Raw genomic sequence first — 20,223 nt, forward strand, 5'->3', positions numbered from 1 at the left:
CTTTCAGGTGCATTGTGGATATTGGGCTCTGGTCTTGATAGTTGGGATTTTAAGTGGCTGATGAGTTCTTGGTATACTTACCTTCTTCATGCTCTTATAAACACTGCCTATACATGAAGTTTTCTCTCCATCCTCGTAGTACTTACTCCAGTAAAAATGTACTTCTAAAATATATGGAGTGATACAGACACGGTGTAACAAGGAGGGTTTCCTGTGTAGACTCCATTTGTGTTGCAAGTGTCTTGAAAACTTCTAGGCATCTGGGCTTTTAGTACACAAAAGCTTGCAGTATTTAAATTCCTTTGCTACTGAATGAAAACTCTGACTAAAGCACTTACGCTGGGATTTTCAGAGGCTCCTAAAGCACCAAATAGTTTGGATCACTTCTTGCCTTTGTAATTCTGTTCTGGCAGTCAGTCCTCTGTCATGCTTAGGCTCTAAGCCCTTCCTGCACTGTGTTCTTGATGAAGAATCCTTGAATTAAAAATTGGGTAGTTCTCTTCATCTGTCATCATCCAAACTTTACAGCCTCCAAACTGCCTATTTGACAGTTTGGGGTTGACATGGGATTTTGTCCTTTTAAAATGCTATGGGAGGTAATCTGCACATCTTCAACACAACATTTAATGATTAACCTTGCTTAGTTTTGATGATGGTAGATGATGCCCATGTGTGTACTCCACAAAAACAGATTAATTAAATAAAAGTACTTACCGAAATGGAGGGCTATGCATGAGTGCAAATGAATGTATGGACTTTTTAAAAATTAATTGAGTTTTGGAAAAACATGTTTTCTGTAGTGTTTCTCTAGTGGCTTTTTTTTGTTTGTTTAAATTTTTTATTTTTTAAATTTTTTTCCCTCTTTTTCCTTGTCTTTATTTAGATCGTACCTGTAAAGTCTGGAATCTGGTAACTGGACAAGAGATTATGTCTCTGGGGGGTCATCCAAATAATATTGTTTCTCTAAAATATTGCAACTACACTAGCCTGGTCTTCACAGTCTCAACCTCCTATATCAAGGTGTGGGACATCAGAGATTCTGCTAAGTGTATTCGGACATTGACGTAAGTATGCTAAACCTCAAATGCCAAAAGTTTAAATTAATCTTGTTTTTAGAGAAAAAAAATTATTAGATTTAATTCAGTAGTGCAGCACAGTGTAATTTAAGTACACTGTTTGGGGCTGGAGGCTTTCTTTACGTGTTCAGGCTAAGTCAATTTAGGGCATTGGTAATATATGGAAACACAAAACAATTTGCATTCATGCCTATAGTGTTTTATCAAATGTTCAGTATTCATAATTGGCTTATTATGAATACATAATAAGGGAGCTTGTTTTCTTTTTTTTTTTTTCTTTTTCTCCTTCCTCTCTGTACTCAGGTCTTCAGGCCAGGCGATGCCTGGTGATATGTGTTCAGGAAGTACTAACAGAACAGTCACTATCCCAGCTGGAGAAAACCAGATCAATCAGATTGCATTAAATCCAACTGGCACATTCCTCTATGCAGCTGCTGGAAACTCAGTGAGGATGTGGGACCTGAAAAGGTACTGAACAGCAGTAGAAGAGAATGTTCTTTAAGTGGTTACATGTGTATATGAAACAAAGTCAATGAAGTGTTTTCTGTTTATGGTAATGTCCGTAACCTGGGCAAAATATGGTCAAGATATGGATCAACTAATCCATGCCATGGTGGTTACTGAGATAATGGAGGTGCTCATGATCTCCTTGTGTGTTAAGGTTATGGTGAATCATTTCAGTAAAAATGATTGGAAAAATCATAGAATAGTTTGGGTTGGAAAGGACCTTTTAAAGGTCATCTAGTCCAACCCCCCTGCAATGAGCAGGGACATCTTCAACTAGATCAGGTTGCTCAGAGCCCTGTCCAACCTGGCCTTGAATGTTTCCAGGGATTGGGCATCTACCACCTCTCTGGGCAACCTGGGCCAGTGTTTCACCACCCTCATTGCAAATAAGTCTTCCTTAGATCTAGTCTGAATCTACCCTCTTTCAGTTTGAAACCATTACCCCTTGTCCTATTGCAACAGGCTCTACTAAAAAGTCTGTCCCCATCTTATAAGCCCCCTTTAAGTATTGAAAGGACAAACACAGGAAAGGAAAAAGGACAAAACACATTGAAAGGAAAAACACAAGGTTTTGTTTAAGACAGGCACTACAAAACAGACTCTTGTAAGGTGACCGATGCATGAATCCTGGCTAGTAATTGTTGATGAGATGATGAAAGTCAACTGATGTAATGTAATATAATATGGGGCTATGATAAGCCATGCTATAATAGCGCTTTTCCAAACAGAACCTGCACCCACAGAGTGCGTTCAAAATACAGAGAATACTTTTAGGGGTCTGATTTGTCTTTACTTTAAGTTTTTTTAATTCTTATTTTACATAAATAGAAGCTTTTGTTTACATTTAACATAGATTTAACATTTACACATGGATATGAGCAATAGAGTACAGGTAACCAGGGGATGAATAGTGAAGACATGGGGAAGATAAAAAGATCCATTCTGGCAGAAACTGTGCTACAGATTATATTGGATATATGAGAAAATTACAAATCCTTGTTTCTTCTCTTATTCTTGAAGATTTCAGTCTACAGGAAAGCTAACTGGTCACCAGGGTCCTGTTATGTGCCTTACTGTAGATCGAATTTCCAATGGACAAGATCTTATTGTCACTGGTTCAAAGGACCATTATATAAAGGTAAACCGTTAGTATTTGCTTATTTATTTTGACTCTTCACATCAGCATGGGAAGCAGGTTTCAGCAGAAGTGACTCACATTTCCATATCTGAAACGTGATAGCCAAGATGGAAATTCTTTCGTCAGTTAGAGATTATTAATAATGTTCAGTCTTAATAAATGCTTAATAAGTGCTATTTTTATTTGGATGGTTGTCTGTAGTTAAACTTTTTCTTAATCCCCAGTAAGGTGGACATCAGGTGTATGAAGTCTTGGAGAAATATTCGTAACACCTACTCTTAAGTAACATTTAGCTCTTGAAAGTATCTTAAGTCAGTGCCTCTGTTTTGGAGTGCAGACCTAATTGCCTCAGCAGAGACATTCTGTGTGCTCCCCACAGAAGAGTCTGGCGTCTAGCCCAGGCTCTTGCTTAAGTGTCACCCAAGTTCTGGAGTGGGGAAGGAGACAGAGATCAGCACATCTCAGCCAAGGTGCACAGTCTATTTGGTGTATTCGTTACCACGCAGGTTGCTCTGAGTTGTGTTCAAAGCATAGCCAGAGGTGTTACGATACTTTCCTGCTTCTTGGTATTGTGATTAATTCACTAAAGGGTGGGGTCTGGGTGTTTTTTCTTTTCTTTTTTGGGCCCACCTTTGCCAGGGGGTATTTGAACCCACAAGCTCCTGTTTCTCAGGAGTATGCCCAAACCACCAGATTATGGGAACTTCCCCATAAAGCTGATCCTCCCACTGCAAAGAACACATGATTGATGAGGCTAAAGAGAATGAGCAAGATACTCTAGCCTGTTGTGAGGCAGTACCCTTCGTTCTGGTCTTTATACTTCTCACACACTGGAAAAAGTGTACAAACACATCTGGGAGTGGAGCAGGAGCCAGAACCCAAGTGAGCTTTCTCACTGAGCTGGGCTTTCTCTTTTTGACATTATCCTGCAATTCTTGGATGTTTAGCTGTGCACTGGGCCAGCCTCAGAAGATTGCCTGGGAGGTGGGTGCATAGCTTGATGGTTTGGGCCATGGATTTGAATCCTATCAGCAGTCCCTATGGTTAGAGGCCAGAGGATTCTTAGGCAGTAGGGTGACAGAGCGAGGCACTCTTAATAATTACTTCTCTGTACAGTTCAGAATATTGGGTTAGTTAAGACCTACCATCCTGGCACAGTAATGAGTATAGGACCTCAGTGGGGACAGCAGGATGTGATCATGTAATGCAAGTTTGTCATGCTACCATCTCACGTGACAAGCCAGGGGGTGGAAGGGCTTTTGGAAAAAAAAACTGTCAACAGTCAGAGAAGTTTATGTGCCATTCTTGTGTACTCCCTTGCTGTGGGCAGGCTACATAAATCCTTATGAGGCCGCCTGCTTCTTGACTTACACCACTAGAATATCCAGGGATATTTTGGCCATGTGTATGTGCTGCAGAGTGGTGGGTGTTCTGCAAGGTGAATGCGTCCATAATTGTCAAGCCGCTTTGGATAGCACAGATGATCTGTATGTGCATGGTCAGTGCAGCAGTTTGGGCATTCTCAGAGCTTTTTCCATATGGGTAGGTCCGCTCGGGGTAGGAGGTCTGGTCACAGATACTGCTTTCCCCTGCCACAGGAAACTCCTGTCTTGTCTACTGAGCCAGGAATATTAGTCACCTCTGTCTAAGTGCCTAGTTTTTCTGGTGTACCATTGAACTTTTTTGTTACAACTGGAACTGATGCATGTTAATTGAATGTGGTAACTTTTAAAATACTTTTAACTCACTTAAGGTATTCTTTTCAACTACCAAGCTGTCCCTTTCTTACTGCCAAGCTTAGTCATTTTAAAAGGTCAATGAAGAGCAAATAATAGGGGATGAAGTCTGACATTTGCTTGTGAAACAGAGGTAGTGGTTTAAAAAGTTATGGCTCATCTGTTCCTCCTCAGCTCAGTCTAACTGGGTGAATTCTGGCTTGCTACGATGCAAAATGAAAAAGGGTTGCTTACACTGCTGCTCTAGGGACAAAGAGCTGATGGGGTTGATTATGCCTTAAATTGTTGAAATGCCCTCACTTAAAGAGTCTGTTTTAAGACCCCATTCTCGGAGCACAGGCAAGGGGAGAGGTGTGTCTAGTCCATGGAAAGCATCAGCATGTAATGGTATGTAACCCTTGCCAAAACACCTTGTCCAGAAAAATATATTAATGCCTCTTCCTATAGCTGCCTGTACAATTCTCCCAGGGTGAGTTGTGTTTCCCATACTCACTCATGAGCTTTGTTTCTCTAGTCCACCACGCGGTGTAGATATAGGCGCTTCCTTGTGAAGATACTGTGTATTTCATAACCAAGTAGTACAACTTCTTCCCAGAGTGGCCTTCTCTGAAGTCAGTGAAGCCTTCCTGCTTGAGGCAAGAGGTAGAAGAGGAGAAAGGAGTTGTTCTGGTTCATAAATTCTGTCAAATATACATCATGATACAGTAGACTGTAATAAGACTTTTCAAGTTTTTCCCCTGAAGTTATTCACTGATGTGTCTTCCAAGCTGGTTAGATGGCAGATAATTTTGCTTAACATATTTGATTATTTATTTCTTTTAGATGTTCGATGTGACTGAAGGGGCTCTTGGAAGTGTAAGTCCTACACACAATTTTGAACCTCCTCATTATGATGGCATTGAAGCACTTGCTATTATGGGAGACAACCTTTTTAGTGGATCCAGAGACAATGGAATTAAGAAATGGGATTTAGCTCAAAAAGACCTTCTTCAGGTAATGGTAAAGATCACACAGCTAATGTGACAGTCATGCTGTAGAACTGTTTTCAGGCTGTCTAAATGTTCAGGCTCATACAATGACTATTCACTTAGATACTGATGTTTTTAATAGGGAAGGCACAGAGCACTGACTAAGAAAGAAATCGATGATGTACTTGATCTTTATGCTAAAAAAGTTGCTTTTCTTTTCAGTGTATGTAGTGTCAGGAAATTCCGATGAAGTGGTTAGCCCTCTCTTTTAACTCTGAGTATGTGGGGTTTGGTTTTTTTTGCTTTGGAATGAAGGCAGCACTTGCCTCCTCTATAGAATCATAGAATAATTTGGGTTGGAAGGGACCTCTAAAGGTCATCTAGTCCAACCCCCCTGCCATATGATTGGAACCACTGGATATCATCCTTGTCATTGACAAGTTGGTAAATTTTGGACTGGGAACTCGTTAATGACAAAAAAGTGCTTTAGATCAGGCTACAGAATATTTTCTTGTGAAGAGGGTTTACAGCCTACCTCGCTCCACCCAGTCTTTTTTCTAAGAAGCTTACTCCTTAGATGTCCATTCATCTTGTTATACGATGCATGTGTTATGTAATGTATACAACACACACATAATAATCTGTTTGCTGTTAGAACATATTTGCTGTAAGTTTTTATTGTTTAAAAAAAAAAAGGGGGGGGGAGGGGGCGGCAAAAAGGATCTCAAATCCAGGGAAACTTTGAAGTTCATTGTAATTTGTCTGACATGGAGAACTTTGATTTTTGGCTAATTGCTATAAGCCAGTCTCTTCTTTTAGGTCTTACGAGAGGTTGTTGAGGTAGAGATACAATTATTTAAGTTGAGACTGTGTGAGAAATGGAAGGCAGAAAAACAAATGCCAGAATATACTGCTGGTTTTGCAAAGGTTTGGTTAGATACCAATCGTTTAATAATTTTTGGAGGGAGGAGGAGCATGTCTTTTATGTGCATTTAATGTGCAGACTGATAGCAAGGAAACAAACAGAATATTAAAGTTTTGGGACATGAGAGAATAATGGACTGGTCAACTTAAGAAGAAAATTTCTATACAGGCATACTTAGAATTCCATAAATATACAATCTTTCTTGACCTTCTTTCAAAATTGTCCAACTGGGTGCCGGTTCCTTTTCAGAATACTACTAAGACTTCACAGTTAAAACAAGGATTTAGAAATGCGGCTTCTTACAGAAAATCTTCACTTGGTCATATTGGGACATCTACCCTCATTATCTGTCTGTCTAGGGAAATGTACTAAGCAGCTTGTTAGCAAAAACAGGACCATAGCAGGAACACCAAAGATTTTTGTATTCTCAGGATGACTTTATTAATGTTGTAAGAAGCGTCTTCACTCTTGCATTTTAGGCTCATTAAAATATTATGCAATGTGCACTTTTGCCATTGCAATTAATTTTAACATCAGAAAGAATACAGGAGCGGGCGTGAAGTAGTATGTAACAGTGGACTAGTTGTATTCTTTTTCTTATTTTCCTTTTGGTATATGTGCATTTCATAATTTCTGTACTTCATGTTCCCCTATTTGTTGATTTGCAAAGTAGAACTTAATAAAAATGATCTCACAATTCCTTCTTTTTTATTTCTATAAAATGTTGTGTGTTTTTTTCAAGGAGGTGAGACTAAAGCATTTGACAAAACAATAGAAATAAATTTTATTCACTGCCTTTTTAGGGAACAAAGAAAAGTGCTGTTACTTTTGCTAATCATAGAATCATTAAGGTTGGAAAGGACCTCTAAGATCATCGAGTCCAACCGTCAACCCAACACCACCATGCCCACTAAACCATGTCCCTAAGCGCCTCATCTACACGTCTTTTAAATACTTCCAGGGATGGTGACTCAACCACTTCCCTGGGCAGCCTGTTCCAATGTTTAACCACTCTTTCAGTAAAGAAATTGTTCCTCACATCCAATCTAAACCTCCCCTGGCGCAACTTGAGGCCATTTCCTCTCGTCCTATTGCCAGTTACTTGGGAGAAGAGACCGACACCCACCTTGCTACAACCTCCTTTCAGGTAGTTGTAGAGAGCGATGAGGTCTCCCCTCAGCCTCCTTTTCTCCAGACTAAACAACCCCAGTTCCCTCAGCCGCCCCTCATAAGACTTGTTCTCCAGACCCTTCACCAGCCTCGTTGCCCTTCTCTGGACACACTCCAGGACCTCAACGTCCTTCTTGTAGTGAGGGGCCCAAAACTGAACACAGTACTCGAGGTGCGGCCTCACCAGTGCCGAGTACAGGGGCATGATCACTTCCCTAATTATGGGGTAATTCAGGGTGAAAGGGCCCACTGGAGGTCACACAGTGCAAAGTTGTCCTGCTGATCCAAGCAAGGCCAACTTTGTAGTTAGGACTGGTTACTCAAGGCCTTGCCCTGTTGAGTTTTCAAACTCTCCAAGGTCACAGATTGCACAGCTGCTCTGGGTGACCCATTGCAATCCTTCAACTACTCTTGTATCATTTCCCCCCCTCCCCTGTATCCAGTCAGAATTTCTATTGTTGCAACTTTCTTTTGGTGTGTACACTTGAGTGTTTTAGATGAAGGGGGGGGGGGGGAAACCCACCCTGAAAACAGAGCTAAGCTGCTTTAAAGTATAAATGCTAACATTTCAACAGGGGTCCTGGTTTGCCATACATGTGTTAAACAAGGTTGGTCCTCTATAATTGATGAAAAACACTTAACAACATGCTCTTCAAAAGAATTTGGACATCATCTACTTCACTTGGTGCTATACAACCCAAGCCACAAAATGCCTCTGTGACAAAATTAAGATTTATAAGAACACCCCCTCACCCCCACTCTCCCCAGTTTCATGAAGTGCTGCAGGACCAGACTGCTGGTGGTGTGATAGCAGTGTATATTACAGATAAAATGCCAAGATGATCCTAGAAAGCTGAATGTGCTCCATAATATGAGAAAGGCAGCAAACCAAAGCAGTTCTTACCAAACTGAACTGGAGAAGAGCCACTCTTGGTGCCCTTAAAAGACAGCAAACTTGGGCTGTTATTTCCCCAGCATTGGTATCAAATGGATGTTGTTCTCAGCTGGCCTGTGCAGCATTTTGCTTTCTGAATTAGCAGTACAATGCTAGTATCCATCCTCAATAAAGAATTAATGTATTTTTGTTAAGTGCTACATCACAAAATCAATTTATAATGTGTAATGGGAAAAGAAGAAAGGAGGAAGGCAAATACAGAAACAGTTTCTGTCTCACTGGTGGATTTTTTGAGCTGTATTTTGGATTTTCTTTTTATGTGTTTTATAACTGTTTTACAGTCAGACTTGAAACATATACAGAGACCATATGTTCAAACATGCATTCAAATATGCATTTGAACATATGCAGATTTAGCATTATCCTAAATTAATTTCTGTTCCACATCAGGTCAGTTGTGTGTATTGGATTTTTTTCTTGTTTTGCAGTACTATTTCACGAAGAGAAACAAACTCATGGCATAGAAGTGGCCTCATGGAAGATAGCACTCTCCTTGCTCTAAAGGAGGAGAAGCCACAGGGCTGGGATATACCCAGCGTCATGTAGCAAATCTACAGCAGGACAGCAATCGGGCTTAGAACTTGGGATTTTTCCATTTCTGTGCTCATTCCTCCAGAAGTCTTTGCAGCCCTGTGAGACCTGCCTGCTTTCTCTTTTTCAGCAAGTTCCTAATGCTCATAAAGACTGGGTGTGTGCCCTTGGCCTGGTACCTGGCGCTCCGGTTCTGCTCAGTGGCTGCAGAGGAGGCACCCTCAAGCTCTGGAATGTGGATACCTTCGCACCCATTGGGGAGATGAAGGGACACGACAGCCCTATAAATGCAATCTGCACCAACTCCAGCCAGATTTTCACAGCAGCAGAGTGAGTTTTTCTTCTCCATGCATCTTTCTTTTCCATAGCTCCTTCTAGAATTCTGTCCATGCAAATGCATTTAGGAGATCTTCAGCTGTGTAAGTCATTTCATAGCAAGCATGGGAACACCTGGTCCATGCCCCTAAATGCTAATAATCTACTGCAGTGATCTCCGAAGTGGGGTGCATGCACCCCAGGGGATGCACAACATGATCCACTGGGGCACGGGAAGAAAATATTAGGACTTTAATAGTACATGTACATAATTTATAAATCAATAAATACACATTGGGATGTGTCCTCAAAAATTTTTTAGTGGTAGGGATGCATAATCAAAAAAGTTTGGAAACCAGTGATCTATGGGATGGTGGGGACAATTTGGCAATAGTTGAGAACTTTACCAGCTTGTCTCTACAGCTGGGCTATTTACTGCTAGGACTGATTCTTGACCTGTGGGAATTTTTCTAAAAGCCATGGTATGTGGTTGTTTTTTGGTTTGGTTTTGTTTGGTTGGTTTTTTAAGTGCTGGTGTGTAGCAGAAGCTTTGCAAGCCATCCTACTGTCCTTTAAACACCTTGATTTGAGTATTTGCTTCCTCAGTAAAAGTGAGCAAATTAAGTACCTGAAACCTCAAGGGACATGACCAAGAAAAATATCTCATTCTGGAGAAAGTGCAGGAGACAGCAGCAGAGCCCGCTTAGTGGCATAGTCTGTGCACAGGAGCTGTGAAAGCTGTCGTGTTATCTTCTAGTGCCAGTTGCGGAAGCTTCTGGCCTTCTGAATTGAAAGCAGGTCTTTCTGAATCGAAGCACAATTTCAAAGTTGCCAGGTTTCCACATTTGGTGGTCAATTTCTATGTTTAAGCATTAATAGATAGGGGTAGAGTTGTCAAGGCTTATGTCTCTGTTTGCCTAAAGATTATTAATAAGTTTAGAACACATATGCACCTGAAATGTATTCCTTATTACTAGTGAAAGAAAATCCCAGCCTTTCGGCACTTGTAACATTGTGGTGAAGGTCTACAGAACTTGGTGTATTCCTGATAATTTACAGTGAAGTGAAAGCTCAAGTCGGAAAACCTCTATACTGTGATAAAGTCTGTCCTGACTGCTGCCTCCTGGCTTTTTTTGAGGGGGTTGTAAGGAATACCTGAGTCAAGTTTGCTAGTCATGTAACTCGATGTTTACGAGAAATTCATAATTTCTCTTGCACAGGATAAATTGCTATTTAACAAGACTAATTCTTTATTTTACTTTTTAATTATGATAATAGAGTTTTTTAACACATTCCATGTGATACTTTACTTACACGTACTTCAAAGTTGTGTAAATAGTGATTGTTGCCAGAAGTACAGAATTATAGCTTGCCTCTTCTGGGCTTCTGAACACCAGCTCACTGGTATATGCTTTCCAGCACCTGGCAAAGGGTTCTGTTTTTTTTGGGGGGGCAGTTTAGGACTTTGTATCATCTTGTGCTTCTGTGCTTTTTTTTTTACCTTTTCTTATAACAGACTGACACCTCTCGCACAAACGGAGCATGTTTCAGGTCTTGTTTGATTTAACCTGTTGTAACTTTTCACACTTTTAGTGGCAGGATGTAGTCTTGTCCTACTGAGTCTGTCTCTAATTCTGTAGTACGCTGGCTGTTTGCTTGTGGTCTGCTGAGTTGCAAATAGTTACAGGATGGAAGCTCTTCTCTGATGTCAGTCTACTTAAGCCTATTACCATTAGCTGTATTTTAAAAAATTAAGTAATAGCAGAGTAGGATTTACTTTCCTTAAGACATATAATCTTTATACTTGCCTAGATGGTTAAAGGTAGTAGCCAGTGCTGTGATAAGGTTAGGGAATCAAATGTTGTACGTCTTAGCTTACAAAGTCTCCTGGAGGTGGAATGACCCTTGCATATCCATTAAGGAAATCTTATTTTGCCAACAATGCTTTTCTGAATAAGACAGCCGAGCTTTTAAGAAAGCTTCCCTGTCCCCCTCCCCGCATTTTAATTACCTAGCTCTAATACTGCTTTGTTTTGTTTTTCAGTGACCGGACTGTGAGGATCTGGAAAGCTCGAAATGTAATAGACGGACAGAGCTCAGATGCAGGAGATGCAAGTGAAGATCTTGCCAGTAATTGAAATGATGGGGATAAATGAATATATTAATGAATTTGAGGTGCACTCTATGCAGTTTGCTGCATAGCTTATTAGGTAAACACTGATGACTGGAATAAACTGAAAAATAAGAGTGAACTCTTCTACTTAGACCTGCTGTCCTTAAAATATGTACTGTATTTAAGAAAAAAATAACCTCTTGGTAACATGCTTGTGTCTCAGTGGTCACATATATATGTCTATATATTATGGCTGAATTTGTGTGCTTATGTAACACTTGCAGTTAAAATTAACGGGAAATCAGTCGTCTTTAATGACCATCTCAAAATTATAACCTGGAATATATAACAAAAGTGCTCTCTGTATTTCACTCGCAAGTATGATCAGCTGTTTTGCGTTTTAGGGTAGAGGGGGAATGATGATGCCCCAGTAATAAGCCTTTGATTACAACAGGCGTTGTTTCAAGATTCTAAAGGTCACTTACACTGTTGTTAGGAAAGTGGAGCGAATACAAGATGGGAAGAAGCTGTTAATGACACATCTATCTGACATGGCTGTATCCTGCTAACAGTGAATGCCACATGATTTGTGTTAATGTTAGCATATAATCCTTGTTGACCAAAGTTGTGCAGCTATGTATACTCTGTGCTCAGGACTAGAACTCAAATGCTCCTAAATTGGTATGTTTTATTAGTGTTTTGCCTATATTCTGTAATGACTAGGTGTTCTTAATGTCATAACAGAAATATATCTTAACCTATTTTTCTTATGGATTTATTTCTATCATCTCACACTTTCTTTTTTAAAGCAAAATGTCTTTCCTTTTTATCTAATTTTATATGCTGCTAAATGTATTTTAAATACACTGTTTTGCAAACCTTGGCGGTTACTTTGAGAACTGAACCACGTGTATTGGAAAAAGCTATGTAAATAGATGGTTGTACAAAGAAAATACCTTATCGTGTGCCTGTATGACTTTTAAAGCTCTTAGAGTGTGGATATTGAGGGAGGATGTATAATTTACCCAACTGCTCTGAATATTAATTTGTAAATTCTGCAAATTTTAAAAATTTATGTAGATTCACATACAGTGTTTGGATATTGAGGGCTTTTTGGTTGGTTTTTTTTCCAGAAAATATCAGTCTGTAAATTATAGCTTATGTAGGTAACACTTAAATAAAGCTGTGAATGTGGACTACTTCTCTTTGCCTTTTTCGTCATACTTCCTTATAAAAAAACTCGCTTCCCTTGCAAAGGCCCCGAATATAAAATGCACAATTTTACACAATGCAGTAGAATAGCTTGCTGAGTAATAGAGAATTGTTCAACTGCTTGTTTTTCTCCAAACTTTTCATTTGTACTGTAAAACTACATATGTGACAAAAGATAATATGAAATTAGAAAAAGGTAAGCACTGGACTCCAATTGTCTGAAGATGTTTGTTTTAAAAAAAAAAGAAGGTGGACTGAAAAATTAATTTTCTAAGAATTCTAAGAAGTCATGGGAAAAATCATGTTCTCTCTCAAAGTTGGAATTCAGAAGTTGAGCAAAGTTTGTGGACAAATTAGTAACTACATCGCATCTTATCTGCTTAGATACATTCTTAAATACAGGCAGGGTCATGTGTTATAATTAATTTCATGTAAGATACAAATGCTGAGAAAATATTTGCAATGTTTCTTTTTATGTATTGGAAAAAATGCTTATTGTGCCCCTGCCTTGGATAAAAGGCTCTCTGCTGCCTGCAGAAATCAACGTTCAGCCATGGAGAGGAGCAGGAGTCTGTGTTTCTTGGCTGTTCTGCTAGCAGGTAAATGTATGGCATTTGTATTTTGTCATAGGCTTCAAAAGCAAGATATAAATGTGATAACAATAAAAAAGCTATTAGGGGAGGCGATCTTTTTACATGGAAAAGGAGAGAATGGGCATGGCTTTAACTCCACCTGAGGTGACTCTGTGGGGAAGACAGTAGGGCTGGCTTGTTTAGAAATATACCCCAGTCCAACAACGTATTCAGCTGTTGGGCACCAGCACAGACACACTGGAGTCAATGGGACCATTCAGCTGCTGAAAGCTACCCTGTGCTTTGCTAGTTTGTTTGCTGTGATTTTTACCGCAGTATACCAGAGGTTAACTCAGTCCAGAGTCTAATAAAAGGAAAATACATCTTATTATGTTGCTAGATAAAGGAAGAGGGAAACTCTGCAGCAAAAGCCTTTGAAACGTGTGGATGAACCCAAAATGTAAAGGCTATGCTATTAAATTAAAAGGGGTGTGGTAATATTTTAATTCCTTGCTTATGCCTTATTGCAGCATTTTCTAACCTAACTTCACAAAATTGAAGTCAGAGTTTTTAAAAATCAATGGCGATAATTTTTCAAACTACCTCTTTTTAGCTTCTGTTCCCATGGAAATTATCGTGAAAAGCAGCAAGTAGCCATAGCTATTGCTAAATTCAACTGCTCGTTTGCATTTCATCTTCTGTGTACATTTACAAACATGGGCCATAAATGCAGTGAAAATGATGTGGAGATTTTAAAATAAAAATGTTTTTAAACAGTAGGGAAGGAAAATTGCATCTTCCCACTTGCTACTATCCCATTTGTACTGTAATAGAAGTAAATCCAGGAACAAGGGATGAATGAGGTTGCAGCCTTGTTCAGCTGCTCATACCCGCAAGTGCTTGTTTTCAAAAGTTGCTGGAAAATTTAAGCTTCACATTGATGGAGGGGGGGGTGGAATTTCTTGGCTCCTGCTGGGGCAAATTTTTTTCCCTTGAACTAGCTTTTTCATTCACAATATCCTTATGAAGTATTTTGAAAGTATTTTATTATACAAATGAGTTGATAAAAGTCTCCCGTGAACCTATGCTATGTAAAATGACACCAAGTTAATAATATGCTGTAGTATGTTCAGTCGTATTCTTTGATTTCAGCAATGAAAACACTGATGCTACATTTGACTCCCACTAGAAAAAAACACGCCAAAACCTAAATGAAATGTGACGGGTTTACTCTATTTTGTCCTTCGTCTGCCAAGGTCTTAACTCGAATGTGCAAGGCACAGCAGTGCAAAGCTGCTAGACACAGAAGCCATGCATTGAGCGCAGAGGTGGTACTTGGTACGTCATTTTTTTTTTAGCCTCTGTGGTTGCACAGGTTTAAGGACTTCAGGATCCAGAGGGCTGCGGGAAGCCTTTGAAATCCTTTTACCTCTCCCTCAATAAGCAGGAGTATTTGGTGCATAGTGGCACAAAGGCATGGCAGTTATTTCCATGGGACCTGCAGCCTGTATGTCTTTCCCACATCTTCATCAGGGACAGAGTATGAAAAGGCAAGGCCCAGAGTCTTCAGTGTTTCATGAGACCATTGATGAATCCTCCCTGATTTCTGCTCCAAGAAGAAATAATTTAGGGATTGCAGAGGGACATTCATATTCCTATTTTTCTTTGGATGAAAAAGGGGATCAGAATTTAGAGCTTTCCTATGTTGACGGATCACAGGGGGTAAATGCTGGACAGAAAGCAGCCAGCCTGTTGGGGCATGACTGTCCACCCCAGAAAACAAAGGTGGAAGCCAAGCCTGCCTGTCTGGCAGCCGGCGAAGGTTAACAGGATTTTGCCCCTTATATCCTGCCTCTAGAAGGTGATACAAGGTGGTGTGGCAGAGAGGAGCGAGCTCTACTGCACATCCCAGGAGCGTCAGGCCTGAGTGTCAGATGCTCCCACATCAAAGGTGGGGATGAGAGTTTTCTCAAAAGACAAATGTAGATGACACTCAGCTCCTGCTTTTCTGCATTCCCATCCCCTACTTGGAAATCAACTCTGGCATCGCAGCATGATGGCATTTTCTAGTGAATCTACAGTTTTAGTCTGTAAATTTTCCCAGTATATATAATTATTGCTTGTGCACATCTGCTTGTAAAGTTCTTTATTTAGAAAAGCTCAGAATGCCTCAGCAATTATGTTTTAAGCTTTCAAGCACACAACAGTCCACATAAAAACAGTTTAAAGCAGAGGTATTAGTCACTTTATGGAAAAGAGCAATTATCTTTCAAGTAGATTTTCTCTCTGAATATTGCTGTAATGACTAAAATGACATAAGTTAACTTCAAAATAAGAGTGCTGTCTGCATTATGCCTGCTCACTTTAAGAATATTTGATAAGAGCGTTTTGTTGGCACGGCAGGGAGCTGGTCTCGTGGTCCCCCCGCTCCCAGGAGGCTTGCTCTGCACAGGGAAACCACAGGGCTCGACCTGCAGCTGCAGAAAGGAAAAGATTTAGCACCTTACTAAGAGTGTTTTGTCAGAATGATTCTGCAAATGACTAACTTGTGCCTTTTCTTCTTACTGCTGGTATATTCCCTTTAATCATAACCATACCTGTATGAACACAAACTCTACTAATACTACATAGATGTAGTAGTCATATAATATAGAAATGAAGCCTAACACAAACATATATGTAATCAGTATTTTTATATTTATATCTATCATACAGTGCGTGCTGATTTCACATACTTGTATCTATGTATATATAGATAACCTCTGTGTATATGAGAAAGAATAAGTATACAGAAAATATTGATATTAAAATGCTACAACAGTTTTAGTCCTTAGTGACGTACACCTCCAGTTCAGCTAGCCTGAAGGGTTGCTCTCGCACCTCACCAGCAGTTTCATTAGCCTGCTATTTAATTTTCCATGAGTACTTCAAGCGAGTCATGCTTCAGCTGAGTACCAGCAACTCGGAGCACTGAACAACACAGACCCACTGCCTTGGCTCGTAAAAGAAACTGGTTGCTCTTGTCTCGGTCACAAGCAGACATGCTGCTCTTCCGTCATTTCAGTCAAAAGAATCATATGTTAGCCCCAAAATGGGGAAAAAACACAACAAAAAAAGCGTAACTAAAGAGCAGTGCCTTGTGGGTTTTTTTAACATGGTTCTCTGCTGCTCTGACTGCTTCTTCCCCGGGTCCAGCCCTAGGTGGGTGCCTCGGCTCAGGCCAAGACAGGCAGTGTGCCGGGGCTGTGGCGGTGCAGAAGCGCATCGATTGCCACCCCCAGCCGGGTGCTTCCCAGGAGGCCTGCGAGGCGCGGGCCTGCACCTGGTGCGCCACCGACGTGGCCAACGCTCCCTGGTGCTTCTTCCCTGAGGACAGTCCCTACGGCTACTCCTGGGGCGGGAACACCGAGAAGACAGCCAAAGGCTGGAGGTAAGTGTGCGTGGCTCCTTCGGTGCTGCAGTCCGGCACTGCACGGCAACCACCGCTGCCGCCCCGGGGGCAGCTCGCAGCTCGCCAGAGACCTTTCCCAAGTCGCTTTGCTACCGCGTGCTCAGCTTGTGACGAGGAGGATAACGGACGTGTTTCACCGCGTGTAAGGGGTGCAGAGCTGGGGTCCTGTGCTCACACCACGCTGCCGGTGAGGAAACCAGGCGCTGGCACAGGGTCATCCCTCGCACCCTGGGAGCTGTGTCCCAGCAGACCATGAGGTCTCCTTGCTTCAGGTCCATCTATTTTGTCTATTAACAGCAAGGAGAGCCTAAGCTAACCTCAGAGATTATTTCTCTCGATAAGTCAATGATTTATTTTTAAAGAGCTGAGGTAGAATATCTGAGTTGTTCCCCCCTGCCATGCCAGGGTGCTCACAGGCAGCAAGCAGTGGCGATGGGCGGCAGTGCGTGTTTCTGCCGCAGGGTAACGCTGAACAAGCGCCAGGCCTTGTCCCTCTTCGGAAATGACATTTCCCCAATTGTCTTCGAAGTGGAGTTCCAGACAAGGGACAGACTCCGGTTCAGGGTGAGTATTTGGGGGGGGAATCATTTAACCAAGGCAATGCATGCTACTGAATGAGCTAATCTGCCTCCTCCTTGCCTTGCTTTAGCTCTACGACCCCAACAGGCAGCGGTTTGAAGTCCCACTCAAGATCGACTCCCCGGGGGTTGCCGCTGATGAGGCCAGCTACGACGTGGAGTTTGCAGATGACTCCTCGCACTTCAGGATCAAGAGGAAAAGCACCGGCACAGTGCTGTGAGTACCAGGTGTTATTAACATCACTCTTTGCAGAAATTAAGAGTGATGGGGTGAGCACTGTTTCCTCACACCTTATTGCTTGGGTCTGTGTGATATAGACTTAAGCACAAACTGCATGTGGCATAGATACAGATTTATGCCTCGTCCCTGGAAAACACTCATTATTAATAGAAGTATGTGCCTGTATAATGGGAGATTATCTACATGCATGCAGGAAAGATTATTAAGCAAGTCAAATAACTTTTGAGGTTACAGTGTCACAGCTTGGGATGCTGGTAGACTCAACTCGTGAAAGCACTGAACTAAGCTTTCTGAAATTTGGGCTGTTTAAATATGTCAGAAATGGAGCACCAAATCTCCTGACACTCTCCAAGATGTAGGCCTAGGAAACTAAAGCTCAAAGCCACAGAGGCTATAAGCCTCTAACTTCCATTGATTTCAGTGAAAGGCATAGTTTGGGTGGGTCTAGTTTGTCACCCTGCAAAATTACTAGCTGTATTCTCAAGCCGGTACCATGAGTTTAATTTCAGCAAAAGCTCCCCTCACCAGCAAATGTCACCAGGTTGCAAAATTTCCCATTTTCTTGGCTTCCACCAACACATCTCTAGTGTGTAATGCTACTTAGCAAGAGAGTTTTTTAGAAGGAGCAGCTCCCTGCATCCCAATCAAGGTGCTCCTGCCAGTTGCATTTGGGGATGCTATGGCGTGGCGTTAGCAGCAGTCTCTGGCTGTCTGCGGTGACAAACGACAGTGTTACAGATTGCTCTGGGTTATCACCGCTTGACGCAGGAGGGCAAAGGAGATGCACAGAACATAGAAATATGGGTACCGTTCGCATCAGGCCGTGGTTGTGTCTATATTAGCATTTTAATTCAGATCAGCGGTACCTTTTGATGTGAATCTCCTGATTATGCCCACGTCTTGTGCATTGGCTGACCTTGCAGTGGTCCAGAGGGGCATGAATTAGGTCCCTTCCACGTGACCTTACTGGGAGGTGTGCTCTGGGAGCACACGTGGTGCGCTCCAGCTGTTTCAGAGCAAGCCCCCAACACGTGTGCAGCCGCTGGGTCCTCAGCGCCAGTTCCGCCTGTCTTACACCCCACCACTAGTGCAAGCACATTCCCAGAAGGTCATTGGGATCCAAATGGTTCATTTCATGCATTAGAAAATCTAACCCCAAATCAAGTCATTAATAAATCAGCTCAGATTTCCCTCCCTCTCAAGAAATTCTTTGTTAAACAGACTCAAAATATAAGCATTATCTTTGTGAGCAATATAAGGATGGCTTAACACATGTGATGCAAGTAAGATAATACAGCCTCTAGAATGGTTTGGGTCTGCGGTTGGAACCACTGCACTGGGTTTTTAATTAGCTGCCCATCCTTTTAAATTACAATCTTGTGGCATCTCTTTTCATACATGTCACAGCCAATTTTGTAAAGTTTTCTTTTCGCAGGTTATTGTAAATGAATGTATTATGCATTACTCCGATAACAAAAATAATTTAATTTCTTGTTAGACTGAACAGCTTTGTGAAAACAGTGGGCTTATGTTAAAGGCCCAATTTTTCTTCTCTTTGTAATAAGAGATTTTTGTAAAGTCTCATTAATTGGAATGGTGATGTAAGAGGTGAATGCATAACGAGACATGGCGAGCGGCTAGCTCATGGCCTGTTCCCATTCAGTCCTCCTCATCTTCATGCAAAACCCAAGGATTTAGGCTCAGTTAGTCAGGGCATCCTCAAACTTGGGATGTCCCAGTTAAGGGAAGGGGCCCGCTGTGAAGCAGATGCAGGGTTTGATCTGCTGAGCTGCCAAAGGCACAACTTCAGTGAGAGGCAGAGGAGCACAAGTCGGTCCCTGCTGAGCAGGTTTCCAGGAGGCCACGTTCACCAGCCTGCCATGGGCCTGGGGAAGCCTCCTCTGCGCCCCTGGCAGTGGGGCACACCTGTGTCCCCCAAAATCTGTGCTCAGCAGCAACACAGGCACGGGGTGCAGCAGCGATGTGCTGCAGAGCCTGGGGAGGTAGAGGGCAGTCTTGGTTAGTAGCATCGGTGCAGCGCTCAGCAGCAATGCTCTGCTATCGAGTATCACGGTTGGAAAAGCATACACTGCCTCCAGGCAGGTAAAGGAGTTATCCTGAAACCCAACCGACCCCAAAAAGAGGAAATTGCAGGTGAATGTAATGTGCAGTTAATGGGTTTTTATCCTGCAAACAATGGCAGTGCTGCTACTAAAAGACTCTCATCAGCAGAGACACAGGATTTTGCATATAGAAAGGGAAATTACATGTTCCCGGGAATTTTTGTTTCATGTGATATGGCACAGCCGGTACTTATAGACTGAAGGATCACATCCCGGCAGGGAGCTGTTCCTCTCACAGCTGAACCATATTTGGAGTCAAATTCCTTGTGTGAGGAGCAAAAATGCTTCCCTTTCATTGGCTTGCCAGTCTGTCCCATCAGAGTGAGTGACTGCAGATGCTCAGGGATACCTCCACAGCCTGACTCACAGGGATTTGCAAACTGCTTAGCCACCAGAAGAGCTGTGCAGATGGAAATCTTCTTTCAAAACAGGAAAGCAGGTTATATATCCTGACCTAAAAGCCATGGGCTGCTGCATTTGCTCGACTTGGGAGGATGAACCCTCAGCAAGCAGCATTACAGGAGCATCCCCACCGGTGACCGTACCGGCTGGCTGGGTCCCGGGGAGCGCTGGTGTCATCTGGCATGTTAAGTAGATTTTCATGTTAGATCA

At 41.8% G+C, this 20,223-nt stretch overlaps 2 protein-coding genes across 2 annotated transcripts in view; both read left to right on the forward strand.

Annotated features, from left to right (window-relative positions):
- KIF21A (kinesin family member 21A) overlaps positions 1-12,632 on the forward strand; it is a 77,048-nt gene extending 64,416 nt beyond the window's left edge. Inside the window, exons 35-40 of the mRNA XM_009324374.1 lie at positions 884-1,064; positions 1,380-1,544; positions 2,604-2,721; positions 5,280-5,450; positions 9,137-9,336; positions 11,366-12,632. Of these exons, the coding sequence (XP_009322649.1) occupies positions 884-1,064; positions 1,380-1,544; positions 2,604-2,721; positions 5,280-5,450; positions 9,137-9,336; positions 11,366-11,459 (929 nt within the window). The 3' untranslated portion in view covers positions 11,460-12,632. The remainder of the gene's footprint in view (positions 1-883; positions 1,065-1,379; positions 1,545-2,603; positions 2,722-5,279; positions 5,451-9,136; positions 9,337-11,365) is intronic.
- Positions 12,633-13,199: 567 nt separating this feature from the next.
- LOC103917273 (maltase-glucoamylase, intestinal-like) overlaps positions 13,200-20,223 on the forward strand; it is a 57,456-nt gene continuing 50,432 nt past the window's right edge. Inside the window, exons 1-4 of the mRNA XM_009324390.1 lie at positions 13,200-13,245; positions 16,414-16,648; positions 17,131-17,233; positions 17,319-17,464. Coding sequence (XP_009322665.1) covers positions 13,200-13,245; positions 16,414-16,648; positions 17,131-17,233; positions 17,319-17,464 — 530 coding nt within the window. The remainder of the gene's footprint in view (positions 13,246-16,413; positions 16,649-17,130; positions 17,234-17,318; positions 17,465-20,223) is intronic.

This window comes from Pygoscelis adeliae, unplaced genomic scaffold (assembly GCF_000699105.1).
Source record: "Pygoscelis adeliae isolate BGI_AS28 unplaced genomic scaffold, ASM69910v1 Scaffold315, whole genome shotgun sequence".
Taxonomy (NCBI): Eukaryota; Metazoa; Chordata; class Aves; order Sphenisciformes; family Spheniscidae; genus Pygoscelis; species Pygoscelis adeliae.